We start from the raw sequence: 15,518 nt of genomic DNA on the forward strand, positions 1-15,518 counted from the left end.
GGAAAACTTGGTCTCCCGGGCCAGCCTTGGACTCCCCCTGCAGCAGACCCTCCCATCTCTTCTTGCTACTGGGTAGGGAGATTGGACCTGGATTGGATTTATAACCTGATTTTTCAACTATCAAGAACCCCCAAAAGGACTGGGAAGGAGCTGCAGTAGACCTCCCCCCCCCCCCCCACACACACAGCTGGGGGTAGACCTCTGTGCATGGGGCTGAATAGCAGCCTGGAAGAGCCTTTGCTGATCTTTGCTGGCCTTGTTTTGTTTTGTTTAATTCTAAACCAGGGCAAATGCAATTTGATCTTTTCTATGAAGTTTTGTTTTAATGTGCATCTCGTGTGTGTTTCTTCCAGCTGTGGTGTTAACGTGCATCTTGTGTGTGTTTCTTCCAGCTGTGGTGTTAACGTGTATCTCGTGTGGGTTTCTTCCAGCTGTGGTGTTAACGTGTATCTCGTGTGTGTTTCTTCCAGCTGCAGTGTTAACAGATAGAAATGGTGACTGCATAAGAACAGAGAGATTAAAAACAAAACTGTACAAAGGAAGAAGTTCTTCTGAACTTTTCAACACAGACCCTTCATATCCTCCTTTATGCTACAGAGTGTGTTTGTATGCATGTGCATGCCTGAACATGCGCGTGCATGTGTGTGTGTGTGCTTGTGTATGTACATCTCTGAGTGTGTGTATATCTGTGTTTATTTGAATTTCTGTGTGTTTATCATCTGTCTGTCTCTGTGTGTCTGTATGTGCATCTGTCTGTGTGTCTGTGTCTATGTGTACATTTGTGTGGCTGTGTGTGTGGCTATGAGAGTGTGTTTGTGTGTTTATGCACATGCTTGTTTCTGTGTACGTCTGTCTCCACGTGTGGTTGCTATAAAAGCTTGTTCTCCTTTGCCTTAGAGAAGGTAGAAGGGTGAACTGTTTGTGTCTTGTGGAAAGAGGAACAGAGAGCAGTGGAAAACTGGTCATCTCCTGCTGGCTTTCCCATGATCACTTGGAATACAACTCATGGTATCCTGGACAGCTTCATGCATTTTCTGCTGTTATAACAGAATGCATAAGACCAGATCATGTATGAAAACAAAAGTTTATTTCTTACAATTCCGGATGCTGGGAAGTCCTAGGACTCGGTGCCAGCATTTGGGGAGGGAAGGGCTTCTCGCTGCATCCCTGCGTGATGGAAGGTACCGTGTGTCCGGAAGCACGGCTGGAAGGCAGAAGTGCAGCTGAAGTCTCCCTTTTATTAGGAGTCTCCTCCTGCCATGTGTCCCTCAACTGCCACCTTCTGACCCCACCCCAGTCGTGTGGAGTCAGTGGCTCACAGTGCTGGCTTTGAGGGCTGTGGAGATCCATTTCGGTCTGTTCCTGGGGTCCATCACTGGGCCGCCCCAGTCTGTTTCCTCATCACTACCCACTGTGACCTCGGGAATGGCAGTGGCAGCTATGGAAGAAGCTGCAGGAGCTGGGCGGCCTCTCCTCCGCCTCACTCGCCCTTCACTGGCTAGGGGTTATATCTCCTGTGGTCCTAAATACCCAGCATCCTCACTTCCTATTCTCCCCTGTTGTTCTTTCCTGAGCGACCCTGTCATCAGGAGCTCTCTACAGAGGTGCTGGGCATCCTTGTTGGGAAGGGCACTTTGTGAAATTGCAGAGATGCTTCCTCACTAAGCTTCTCAGAACATAAATGAAAAATAGATGAGCTCCTCGGATTGCAAAACCTTCAACTTAAAGGCAGAAAAATGTGGGAAACTGCCCTTTCCCCTCACCCAGCACGCAGTCAGGGATGCCTTGTTTAACAGTAAATATCAATGTAGTCGTCAGGGCCAGGAAAACGATTTCCCCTTCTGCAGTTGCTTCGTGGCCTCACCATTCCCAGAAACTTGAACTCAATTAATTTTAATTCAGTTCAGTTTCCACTGAACATCTCTCCCTCCAAACAGCTGAATGTGAGGCTGTTTCTAAGGACCTGGCTTGATGCCAGAGGCCACGGGGCTGAAGGCAAATCAAGCAGTCAAGTCCACTCCCATTAGAGGGATTATGATCTAGTTCTATAACGATGCAATCTACAGCCTAAAAAATAGCAGCATACATGCAAAGCTCCCATGCTTAGACAATAGAAAGGGTTACAAACCCAACAGGACTTCTCGGGGCTCTGTGCAGTTTAGACTAAACACACTGGGTCTAAGATTAAATGAAATCAGCTATCTCTCTGTTTGTACAGCTTGATGATGGATGGACGGGTGGATGGGTGGATGGATGGATGGATGGATGGGTGGATGGATGGATAGATGGAAGGATGGGTGGATAGATGGATGCATGGGTGGATGGATGGATGGATGGATGGATGGATAGATGAATGGATGGGTGGGTGGACGGATGAATTTGGACAGGATCTATGGTGGACTTTCTCATTGTTGTGCTATCTGCCTGAGAAAACAACCTATAGTACAATTTATTTTGCTTCCGATCTCAGAGGTTTCAGGCCATAGGGTTAAGGACACAGCAGAGCTGGTTTTATCGTAGCAGACAGGGAAAAATGGAGTGACGGGAAGAGGCCAGGACAAAATATAGCTGCCAATAACACACACTGAGCAACCTTTCTCTCTCAGCCAAGCCCCACCTCCCTAGGTGTCACCTCTCCCCAACATTCTGTTAAGTTTAGAAGCCATCAGCAGATGCGTCAATAGGATCAGTGCTCTCATGAGCTAAAGGCCCTAGGAATGGCCCTCATAGACACCCCCAGAAGCAGGCTTTTATAGTTCCTACATGTTTCTCAATCCATTCAAGTTGAAGGATTGACCACAGCCAGGTCTCACTGTGTGAGTCAGGCTGGCCCTGAACTTGAAATCCTCCTTACTTAACCTCAGAACAATAAATTAGAGGTCTGCACCCCCATGCCTAACTTGGGCAGTATTTCAAATGCATATACAGGGCAGTACTTCAGAGGCACAAAGTAGGGCAGCGCTTCAGAAGCACACAGTAGGGCGGTGCTTCAGAGGCACACAGTAGGACAGCGCTACAGAGGCACACAGTAGGACAGCGCTACAGAGGCACACAGTAGGGCAGCGCTACAAAGGCACACAGTAGGGCAGCGCTACAGAGGCACACAGTAGGGCAGCGCTACAAAGGCACACAGTAGGGCAGCGCTACAGAGGCACACAGTAGGGCAGCGCTTCAGAGGCACACAGTAGGGCAGTGCTTCAGATGCACACAGAAGGGCAGCGCTTCAGAGGCACACAGTAGGGCGGCACTTCAGAGGCACACAGGAGGACAGTGTTTCAGAGGTACACAGTAGGACAATGCTTCAGATGCACACAGTAGGGTAGCGCTTCAAATGCTCACAGTAGTTCTTTAGAACTCTGAGTTGTTTGCTCCTTAGTTCCTTCAGATTTTTCCAGAATACCTGGTCACATAGGGTGGCCTTGACCACTCTGGAACACATTGATGCAGGGCGAGTGAGCTAGAGAGAGACCAGGTTTATTTGCTCCCGGGCAGAGGGAGCTTCCGCCTGGAGCATGGGCTAGACCTCAGCCCCCACCACCCTTCATCCACACATCACAAAGTATATTGCATTTAAAAGCTGGAGTTCCCCTCGTCTATTTGGGTGACTTTTCAGAGAAGACTCCTAAAGTCAGTTCTCGTGGGTGTCTCACTGTGTCTGTTTACTTTGATTGGAAGGATAAAAAGCCCAAAGAACAAGAGAAAAGGGGAGATTTTCTTCATCGTCCGTTTTCCAAGAAGCCGGACAAGAGCCTGCCCTCGCACAAACAACCCTCAGCCTCCCTCATCACCCAGATCCAGAACACCAAAGCCCTCCTCAAAGACCGCAAGGCCTCCAAGGCGGGCTTTCCCGACAAAGGTGGGTCAGCTCCGCGGTCCTGCTCCCTGCGGGTGCTTGTGAAGGCTCAGGACAGAGGTGACTGTGCCTTTGGGTACATTGGGTGTGGGGTACAGAGGGAGCGGAGGCTGGGGTGTGGGGTACGGAGGGAGCGGAGGCTGGGGTGTGGGATACGGAGGGAGCGGAGGCTGGGGTGTGGGGTACGGAGGGAGCAGAGGCTGGGGTGCGGGGTATGGAGGAAGCAGAGGCTGGGGTGCGGGGTACTGTAGGAGTGGAGATCGGGTAGATAATTGTGGTTTGAGAGTCTGGGGGCTCGTGGCCTGTAGGAGCAGAGATTTGGTTGCGTGGTATTGTGGGACCAGAGGCGAGGGTATAAGGTATCACAGAAGGAGATTTAGGGCATAGGACTAGAGGCTGATGTGCAGGCTGAGAGATCGGGCGGCACACACGATGTTGTGGGCCCAGAATGAATACATGAGATTACAGGATCAACTGGGTAGGTAGGTAGGAGCAGGAGGTGGAGCTGGAGGGTGAGATCTAATTGGAGCTTTTCTTAGAAACGGTCCCATGAGGCATTCAACTGTGGCTGCTGTGGCTGGGTTCTGGAGTGGCGGTAGGGTTCTCAGACCCAAGTTCAAGTCCCAGTTGTTGGGGGCTGAAGGCTTTCACTGAGTCCCTTAGTTGTAATTGCCACTGATTGCTGGACCTTCTAAGTAAGATTAATGTGTTCTGATTCAGAATCCAGTCCATTGTTGATAACTGATACAGGTGAGGCTCCTTCCAGGATGTCACAGGTTTGAGACGCATGGGAGAAACACCCCTGGGGAGGGAGACACGGAAGCTGGGGGTGTCCTAACGTGGAATCTTCAGGCGGGACTGCTCCCATACTATAGGCTGGTTGCAGCGGCTTTATTATTTATTTATAGAGGCTCACAGAGGGCTGTGGCCATCTGAGGTTAATTCAGGCTTGTTGCTTTGCTTAGCGTGACTCCGGGGTGGTGGCTAATATCCCGTCATTGCCCAAAGCAGCCTGTCTTGGTACACAAACACAGCAGACCTCACGGAGGAAGCAATGCTCACGAGCCAGCCAGAGCACTGACAGTATTAGCCATTAAAGAAATCTTACTTCGTTCTGCTGTCGCATCTCAGGCATGTGCTGCCTGAGGAGATTTATTTCTGCGTCTGAGCATTTATTTATGTGAGCAGGGGAGATTCTCAGTGGCCTCGACTGCTCCTGAAATCACCCCCACCGGGCAGCAGCTTGTTCCTGCAGCTGGCCGGTGATGAAGCCCATAAAATGTTATGCACTGAGAAGAGCCTGAGACAGGGCTTATTCTGCATAAACTTGGCTGTATTCCCCCACCTGTCAAGCCTCTTGGGGTTTTCCATCTCTTTCCTGGTAGGGTTCACAAACCTGGATTCTGGTCTCTGCCAACTTAAAAGGTCTGGGCATTGGCTGGTTCCTTTGCTACGTATTGCTACATATTTCTGTTTGAAGGTGAGGAGGCTGCATTGTGTTCAAAGCCACTAGGGAGGCTGAACTGTAGACAAAAATAACCTACGTTGATGAACTTTCTGTTACATATCTCTTTTTTAACCATGATAAACTTAACAAGAAAATTGGGGGACACAAGTCCTTCCAGGGTCAACAGTCAAGGAGCCAGATGTGTGGGTGTTCAGTATGTCAGACTCTACATACCTCCAAGCTTTAATGGGTGTTCTGTTGAGCAGGTAAACCTGAGAGTTCAAAGGACTCTTGGTAGCGTCAGGAATTTTCAGTTATCAAGGGGCAGTAGATGTTAGACTTGGCTTCGGGGCTAGCCTCTGTACTCCTTTACTCTAGAAGGACTTCTGGGGCTCCGGCTGGGATGTCAGGAGCTTTGGTTGATGCTTCCTCTAACTATCCCAGGTCCTTGGTTTCCTGCCTTGCACCAGGTTGCTTTCTCAGTTAAGCTGGGGACAATACAGGCAAAATGGCCGTGTAAGTCTTTTCTGAAACGATTTTCATGGTCTTGTTTTCTGGTATGCAGATTCCTTCGGTTGCCGCAATCTTTTCCGCAAAACCTCTGATTCCAATTGTGTGGCTTCTTCTTCCATGGAATTCATCCCTGTCCCGCCTCCCAGGACACCCAGGATTGTAAAGAAACTAGAGCCACACCAGTCAGGGCCAGGAAGTGCCAGCGTCCTCCCCAAGGAAGAGCCGCTGCTACTGGATATGGTACACTCCTTTGAGTCTGTGGACCGCGAGGACCACATAGAACTGGTGTCCCCTTCCCACCATTATAGGATCCTGAACTCACCTGTGAGCTTGGCTCGTAGGAATTCTAGTGACAGGACACTCTCTCCAGGGCTACTGTCCGGAAGCACGTCACCTCTCCAAACTCCACTGCATTCCACGCTGGTCTCTTTTGGGCATGAAGAGAAGAACAGCTCCCCGAAAGAGGAGGGCGTGTGTTCCCCTCCTCCAGTTCCCAGCAATGGCCTCACACAGCCTCTGGGAAGCCCCAACTGTGTGAAAAGCAGGGGAAGATTCCCCATGATGGGTATTGGACAGATGCTGAGGAAGCGGCATCAGAGTCTGCAACCTTCTTCAGAGAGGTCCCTGGAGGCCAGCATGTCCCCCCTGCAGCCCACAGCCCCCTCCAGCCTCTCCTTTGACATGGCTGATGGTGTCAAGGGCCAGTGTTAACACGGGATGACAAGATTCGTGGTCTTTGATGAGAATAGCAATGGAACAGAGCTCCACACACACACCAGGGCATGAGCAGTCAACCTCTCAAGAGCATCCTTCATCCCTGCCTCACAATGTCCCAAGCTCGGACCAGTTATAATCCACAGACTCAAAGCCTGCACACCCAGCCCAGCCTCACTTAGGGATCATCTGAGATGCTGAAAATCAGGAGGGCCATCTGTAGGGGCCGTTCATTCCAGTCTGAGACCCTCTTTCCTACAACCCTTCATCCAGCCCTCTCCAGTATCCCCCAGCTGGGTTCAGAGCTGAAAGCCACACCTCCGTCGCTGGACCACTCTTAGTTCCAGGTCGGTAGGAGGCCTTCCTTCCCTCTGCTACGTGTGTGCCTCTCACAGACTGCTCTGTCCAGTGACCAGTCACGGACTCATAGGGACCATACCACTCCACGGATGTCCACCCAGCCTAGGGATTCTACAGAGGGAAGCAACCCTTCTTCCCCGAACAGTGAGTCCCTGCGGGAGGGCAGGAGTGTTGAGTCACACTGCCGGACCCCAGGAACCCCAGAGGAAGATGGGATAGAGCCTCAGACAAAGATGGAACCCAACAGTGAGATCCCACATGGACCACGAAGACTAAAAAAGCCCTACAATGTTTTCTCTAATTTGTCTTTTCTGTCTTTCTTTTTCCTTTTTTTTTTTTTTTTTTTGATTGAAACTTGCTGAGGATTGAAAGAACTTGTCCAAAGAAATCTTTCTTTATATGATGCTATTAAATTGAAGTAACTTTTTTTTGGGGGGGGGGGAGTCAGGGTCTCCCTTAAGTAGCCCAGGCTGACTTTAAAGTCTTCATCCTCCTGCCTCAGCTTTCAAAGTGCTGGAATGGCAAGTGTATACCCCTGTGTCTGTCTCAAAATAGCAATTTAAAAAAAAAAAAACCTCAATGACCAGATGAGAAGTGCTTCTCCCAAATTCATGTTTTCCTGAGGGATGCAGCTTCTCTCAGGTGGCCAAAAAGCTGTCTCGGGTAGTGATGGCAGTAACGTTAGACCATGGTGGCCTGCATGAGGGACAGCAACCTGGCCAACCTGTGTTTGTACTGTGGCAGCAGCTCCGGGTGGTTCCGGAGAAAGAGAAGGGGTTCTCGAGGCAGAGTCAAGATGACGGCAAGAAAGCGGCACGCACTGTGCAGTGCTATCTCTCGGCTGCAGCTGGAGCTTAGCTATGCTGGGGACTGGGAGCAGGCTCGCCCACTGGGAGCACGTTCACGGATAGTTTGTCCCCAAGGAAAGCAGGGTCCCCGAAACAGGCTCTCGGTCCATGTTGTCTTCTGCACCTTTCCCCTCCAGGATTGAACCAAAGATGCGTTTCTGATTTCGTGGCTGTGGCACCCTGTGTCTCTTGTGGAATCTGGTGTTGTCGAATCCTGTCCAGCTGGCACTTGATGGGGGACTGTCTCATGTGGATCCTGGTCCTTAGCGGGGGACTGCTCAGTCATGGGCAGCTTTGTAAGGAGACGAAGGACCGGCACAAGTCCGGTTACAGTCGGTTTAGGAGATGAGTTATGGAATAGCCCAGAGTCCTCGATCTTTGTCTATTTCAGATGTGATCAGAGACCACAGCTGTAGGCATGTAGTCGGGTTCGTCATCTCAGTCCACTGATTGTAAAGTGGGCTAATTTCTTTAACGTCACAAAGCCAGTCGTGGCCATGGAAGGATGAGACACAGCATCACCGTCTCTCATTTGCCAGTGGTGGGTTCCTTCGGCCTCCCTCAGCTCTGACAGGGCAAGAAGAACACACACATTTGGCTGACCCTGGAAGCAAGATGCTCTAGTCCTTGCTGAACTTGGCAAGACCTGGGCTGCTTAATCCCAGGGAGGGGCTCCCCCACTCCCTAGGGACCATTAAGAAGGCCGGTTTCCTCCCGGCAGCCAGCGCTTCCAGAGCTTAATGTTGAAACAGAACTCCGCAAGCAGAGGGAAGAGAAGACTCATCTGCAGATGCTGAATTGGCGTCGTGTGCTTGAGTTTGACGGATGAAGAATCCTTTCTGAAGCATCTAACTGCCAGCTGTAACCGCCTGGCTCTGCCAGTTGGCAGGATGTATACCTGTGTGCTGTGCCCCCCTTTTCTGTAGCCCCTTATGTCTCTTTCTGGCTGTTTGCTTTCCTCACACGTGTGCGTTTGTGTGTGCCTGTGTTGGTGTTAGCTCATGGAGAAAGTGTTTCCCATTCTGCGAATGCGTCAAGAAAGGTGTCAGATACACAACTAGCTGCCTGCGTTGCCAGGGGTAACAGACTCGGAACTCAGGTGTGTGGTGAGCCCAGTGGTAGAGCGTGGAGGGGAAACTAGCTGCGTTTTGCGGTGTGTCTACACCTGACAGACAAATCTATGAAGCCAAGTGAAAGAAGAATGTTGAGTTCTTTGTTGTTCTATTATATTTATATGGAAAACTTGACTACCCTTTTGTTAAGTACAGAGTGTGTTGTCTGTTTGGCCCATGACTGTCCTTCATGAGTCTTTGCCTGTGATTTCAGTCAGCCTGTGGCTACTGATGGGAATGACCGAACTGTCACTGTGTGAAGTCCAGGAGGAAGAGTCCATCTTAGCTGTACGGTTTGGCCATGAGTAAGGACTGTATTTATGTCACCATTATTGACTATATGTACTTTTATAATGGCTGTGAAATACACTTTTTCCTCACTATGGCTGCTTCTTTATTTACTCCTCTTAAAACATTGAGTGTGTGGTACAGAATACCACCATTCACTTAAAGCTCTGGGTACAGATCTGAGTGGGAATGGAGGGGGGAGGGACTCGGGAGCACTTTCTGTTCTAGTAGCCTGGTTAATTTCACCTGCAGTGAGTGTTTACAAAGGTTGAGACAGCTGATGGACTGATTGGCAGCTCAGGATGACACAGCGTATTTTTCACATGGATGGGTCAGGGTTTCCCAGGGAGAATCACAGAAGGATGGCCGTGAGTCTTGCTTGTGGCCTTTGTCCTTGTTTCTGGTCCTGGGTCAGGGAACGAGGTGGGTATGTGACGGGGGTAGGTGGACATTTGCTGTATGGATTGTCCTAGTCAAGACACCATTCGTAACTGTTCGCAGGACATTTTCGGTAGGTGCCACCGTCCTTAAATCATTGTGTCCCTTTCCCACAGGGACTACAGCTCAGCAGGTCGCATAGCTACAAAGCAGGCAGGGGCTCCTGTTGCTACCGCACAGGCTCGCTCTGAAGTTAGAGATAAAGGGGCAGGTGTGTGGTTTTGATGTTTTATTGTAAGAATCGCAGCGTTTCAGAGCCGGAAGGAACCCAAGATTCTCTAGTGCAGCCTTAGCCTCCTCCTTCCTCTCTTCCCCTTCCTTTCCCCCTCCTCCTCTTCTTTCTCCTTCTTCCACTGCTTCTTTTTCTTGTCTTCATCTTCAAGGTCATCCAGGCTTGCCGCCATGAAGTCATAATCCTCCTGCCTCAGCCTTCCGAGTACACATTGATGCACTGCCACCATACCCAGCTATCACGGTCCTGCCTTGGCCTTCCGAGGGCTGAGATTACAGATGTGCACCACCACACGCGGTGACCCCAGGCTTTTTAAAGATGATATCCCAGAGTTCCCAGGTGAACTGGCGGCCATGTGCTGAGAGGGAACTTGAGGGAAATCAAGCTGTCCCTGCAGAAGGCACTTCTGAGGTTCCCAGGAGGCACTGTCTGGGCATTCTTAAGTCACACTCAGAAAAGCTGCCCATGACTGAGGAACAGCAGATTGTTAGGCCTCGGACCTTACTACACTCCACTGATTGCTGATGCTCGACAGACAGACCCCTTTTTTGGACTCTCTTGTTTTCTTCTGAGTCTGTTGTAGAAGAAGCCCCTTGTAATCTCTGGGGGTTTGTGGGGCTAAACCAATCGAACATTTACACAGGGACGTATCACAAAGTGAGACAAATTTGGAAAGAATGCAAAACTGACTCTTTCTTCAAGCAGGGTCTAGAAAGCCTCTTGTTTCCCCTGTTTGTTGTCTGTGTACCACGGACACACTGAGAATAATTCAGAGCAGTGCTGGGAGTGGGTTCCACTTGATGTCATCACTTTTCCCTGGAAGAAGTGCGTTTCCTGAGTGGCAAGTGAATGTATTATCTGTGGCTGCCCTTTGCTCAAGGAGCTTCTCAGGCATCTGGTTCCAAATGCAAATGGGGCGGGGGGTATGTATTTGTACTTCTTTGCTACAGACGTGTTGGCACAGCACTCTCTTCTAGGATTTGGTATTCGTGGGCACACAGGAGCGGTGGGGGAGGGTGGCCAGGAAGTGTGACTCTGCCACTCACCTTCCGCAGATGCCTGCATCCGAGATGTCACACACGCAATGAGCTGTCTGGGGGAATCCCGTCTGGGAGTGTAGACCAGCTAGATATGGAGCAAACTGGGACCAACTGGAGTCAATCAGCTTATGATTGAAGGGGGCCCAGGGCAGAGAGAACTCCACCAGGAACCAGATTTGCTGGTGAAGACGTAAGTGGTTCTGGCTTCCAGGCTGGAACCATGTGCCTCCCCTACTTAGAAGATGGCCTATGTTGTAAGCAAAGGCCTTAACTTCTGTTCAAGTCTGTAACTTATATTTAAGTTTCATGCAATAACAAAATTCATTTTTTTTCGAGATATCTCACCACGGACAGCTGACAAGGGGCAGACAGCAGTCTTGTGTTGGGAGCAAACTTTTCATCCTGAATTGGACAGAGGTTCACCAGGGTCCTCCCCTCTAGCAGCCCGTGTGCGGGATCCTTTGGACTTTGCCTGCCTAACAGCACATCCCAGATCCTAATGGTCTCCTCAGCAAAGATGTGTCCCCTACACAAATCCTAGTGAAACTCAAAGCCTGCCACAGAAGAGAGTAAACTATTTTAGGAGCCAGAGGTTGGGGAGGACCCAATATGGGCACAGACCAGCATCTTCTCAGAATGACTGGACCACTTACTAGGGTTACAAACAGGACCGTGGGTGACTCATACCACCCAAAAGTCCCCGGAGTGACTTTGGACAGCCATCCTACCCCAGTTGTTTACGTCTCTAGCGCAGTGATTGGGGCCTTGGGGAGGGTCCTTAAGAGGATTTGCAAAAGCCTTGGGAGTCTCACGACCTCTCTTCTCCTGGAGGGAATGTTCAGCGTATCTCATGAGGGTCCTAGGCAGAGCATCACAGCCAGTCTGCTTCAAGATGGCGGTAGTCTTGTCCAACCTGGAAGAAACAGCTATCTCATATTCCCCTGGCTGATTTTGGTGGTATATGCCTGCAGCCCCAACACTGGAGAGATTAAAGCAGGGAAGATTGCACCGAGGCCAGGCTGGGCTACAGAGTGAGAGGCTCTATCAATAAATACTGCTGAAATCGGACAAGCCTCATTCTACTGTTATGCAGTGATGGCAGCTATTGGCAATCAAAGTATTATCTTCCCTTTGTGTCAGTATGTGCAAGAGCTCATGCGGGTACATGGAGCCAGAGGGCATCCTTGTCTGACACTCATTCGTTGCTCTCCACCTGTATTTTGAGATGAGATTGCTAATGGGCCTTTCCCAGTAGCGAGGCTGGCTGACCTGTGTGTGTGTCCCTGTCTGGGCGTGCCCAGCACTGGGATTGCAACCGTCACATCCCGGTTTTTGTTTGCTTTTTTTGTTACTGCTGTTTTCAGCGTGGGTCCTGGGGGAGGGAGCTGAGGTCTTCACGCATACCAGGCAGGCAATATAGCAAATGAGCTGTTGGCCCAGCCCAACGGTTATTTTTGCTAAAGAAAGGGACCACATTGGTAAATTCTAATCTCATTTGTGAAGAGCACATTAGGGTGTTTTGTGTCCTCTTCAAATTCATGCTGAAGCCCTCAGTACCTCAGAATGTGACACCTTTAGAAACAAATTAAAATGAGGCCATTGGGGTGAGACCTGATCACCTCCCAGGAGGGACAGCAGACAGGAAAGATCCTGTGAGGACAGGGGAGAACGCAGCTGTCTGCAGCAGGAGGCTGGCCTCAAAGCACCTCAGATCCGGACTGGGGGACAGGTAGATGGCTGTTGTGGAAGCCACCTAGTCCAGAGTGAGCTTTTGTTTGTTGGCTTGTTTTATTTTTTAAGGGGTGCCCTACAGACTAACATGGAGAGCCATAGAGTAATGTTTAAATAATAATATTCTACAAATCTTGTGACTTTTGTCCCGTCTGCTGTGCTCATTTACGCTTTTCCTTGCCGTGAAATGACTTCCAGAAAGTTCCCTGGTTTGAGAATAAAACTTCTACCTCTTCCATGTGTTCCCAGTGTGCTCAGCTAAATTTTTTTTTTAAAAAAAAATCCCCTCTTAAACAGAGCTCTGCCAACTTTTTCTATAAAGGACCACCACATTTTCATTTCAGAGGATTATCTTTCTTTGTTCTGGTTTGGCTTTTAAACAACAATAACAACAACAGCAACAAACTAACAGAAATGTCCTTTTAATTGGTCCCTTTTCACAAGGATCTGAGATATTAAATCTATTTTATCTGGTGAATATACAAAGCCAGACCACAGTTGACTTTCAGCCCTCGGGACATAGTTGGCTGAGCCTTGATTTTGTCTCCACTGTCAAGTGTCATGTTTTCTTTTTTTCTTTTGTTTGTTTTTTCAAGACAGGGTATTTGGATGTAGTTCTGACTGTCCTGGAACTCCTTCTGTAGACCAGTCTGGTCTCGGACCCACAGAGATCTGCCTGTCTCTGTCTCCATAGTGCTGGGATTAAAGGCGTGCGCCACCACCACCTGGCAAGATGTCATATTTTCTGTGTCATAAATATGTTCAAGGTCCAGAGAAAGAAGGTAGGAGAAAGGAAAGAAGGAGGGAGGGAGGGAGGGAGGGAGGGAGGGAGGGAGGGAGGGAGGGAGGGAGAAAAAAGGGAGACAGCAGACAGACAGAGAGACAGAGACAGATAGACAGACACACAGAGCGTTCCCTTCGTCATGCTTGGACTTTCTGTATTCTCAGAAGGGGCAGGGCATGCTAACTTACAGTGTTTGGAAGGTGATTTAACCTGATGGGAAGCAGAGGTCAGGAGAGACTCTGACTTTTCAGACTTTATCGTTCTTTGTTTTGCTTTGGGGATTAGTCTACGTTCCATGACTCTAACCAAGTGCCTAAGGCTGTATAACTTTATTTCAAAAGTTTATTTAGCTCAGGGTTCTGGTCCCAAAGTGAGAAGACCTTCCTGGCTGCTGCAGAACATTACCTGCTGAGAGATGTGGAACAGATGTGTGTGTCCCTGCTCGGGCCTCTCTTTCCTCCAGAGCCACTACTGTTCAGCAGTGGAATTCCATCTTCATGACCTCATGGAGTCGCATCGGCTCCCAGAGTGCCTCCTCTAAACACAGAGGTGTATAAACATTTCCATACTTGTAACACCTCACAATGGGGATCAAATTTCAATGCGTGAATCCTTTAGGGGCACACATCCAAGCCACACGCAACCCACAGCGGATGTCCAGGGTCCTTTGCCATCACGAATGCAGCAATGCTTGGGTCCAGTCATGCTGATGATGCCAGCCTGCTGATGCCAGCCTTTGAGTAACCCACACTGGGATCCTTTCCTGTCTCCACTGTGAAGAGGTGAACATTGCCCCCGTCATCAAGCTCCTTCCACTTCAAGCCATTTCCCATTTCTCTTTTGCGAAAGGGAGCGCTTACTCAAGATCTAAATGGAGGACCGATGTGAAGCTGTCTGACACTCCTAGACTAGTCACGGCCATTGTTCCAACTGGATGACGTGGGGCCACGGGCCGGATAAGTATCCCTGCCTCTGAAAGACAAATTGTGTCTGAGTCAGAGCTCCAAATAGCCCATTCAAGTGTCCTTCCCACCCACGGCCACTTCAATTACATGAGCCGTTCTCTCTCTCAGATTGGCCATCTCGGAGATTCACAGCGACCTTGGAATTGACCTGTCTCTGGGCTCCAGTCCTTGGAGTGTGAAGCGACACCAGGAAACACAAATTCTCAGGATGAGCACAGGGCAGCTGCTTGAAGTGTAGCTCTTATAACTCAGCTGATTTCTCAGCAGACTTTAACGTTTCCTGAATGTTCTCAGTCCAACTCTCCTTGTTCCATCTGCTTTGGAACACTTCAGCAAAGCATGGCTGGAAGCTGAAGTCATGAACTTCTCTTTAAGGCCAGGATGGAGAAATGATGCCTCGAAGAACACGTGGTTGGGGGTAGCACCATCTGTCTCAAGCACAGTTCTCAAACCACTACCTCAGAAAAGGAGTCCAGAGTTAATAGATACCGCAAGGGGAGTGTCTTCTTTAGGAGGCCTTGGCTTCTGGCATTAAACTCACTCCCTTTTGCAAAACTTTAGCCTTCATGGAAAGTGGACATAAACTTTAGCCTTCATGGAAAGTGGACATAAACTTTAGCCTTCATGGAAGGTGGACATAAACTTTAGCCTTCATGGAAAGTGGACATAATCTTTAGCCTTCATGGAAAGTGGACATAATCTTTAGCCTTCATGGAAAGTGGACATAAACTTTAGCCTTCATGGAAAGTGGACATAATCTTTAGCCTTCATGGAAAGTGGACATAATCTTTAGCCTTCATGGAAGGTGGACATGAGGATGAGTATGTTAAGAGATTGGGATCTGGGGTGGGTTTAAAGGAAAAGGGTTTGTGTGGATTGGATTTACCCTGCCCTCCTCTTGGCAAGTTAGCACTGCAGCCCTGATATACTGAATGGCAGTCATTAAATTTATGAAGAGCTTGGGATAACCCCTCACTTTTTCTTGTACCGATGTGTGGGGTCCAAACACGCAATTATAGGTAGGCAGGAGGGTGGATGGATGATGCACTACTTACCTTTCTCATCACCATAGCCTAATACCTGACCCAGAAAGGATTTCTAAAGACTGGATAAAGTTTCTGTTCAGTTGTCTTCATGACAGAGAGAGAGCATCATGGGGCAGTGTTGATGGAGGTTTCTGTCCCGACAAGTCC

The 15,518-nt window shown here is 49.3% G+C and overlaps 1 protein-coding gene across 1 annotated transcript in view; it reads left to right on the forward strand.

Moving 5' to 3' along the window:
- The window catches only part of Hunk (hormonally up-regulated Neu-associated kinase), a 109,602-nt gene extending 100,372 nt beyond the window's left edge, over positions 1-9,230 (forward strand). Inside the window, exons 10-11 of the mRNA XM_075959489.1 lie at positions 3,676-3,856; positions 5,866-9,230. Of these exons, the coding sequence (XP_075815604.1) occupies positions 3,676-3,856; positions 5,866-6,524 (840 nt within the window). The 3' untranslated portion in view covers positions 6,525-9,230. The remainder of the gene's footprint in view (positions 1-3,675; positions 3,857-5,865) is intronic.
- Positions 9,231-15,518: the final 6,288 nt, after the last annotated feature.

This window comes from Microtus pennsylvanicus, chromosome 1, assembly GCF_037038515.1.
Source record: "Microtus pennsylvanicus isolate mMicPen1 chromosome 1, mMicPen1.hap1, whole genome shotgun sequence".
Lineage (NCBI taxonomy): Eukaryota > Metazoa > Chordata > Mammalia > Rodentia > Cricetidae > Microtus > Microtus pennsylvanicus.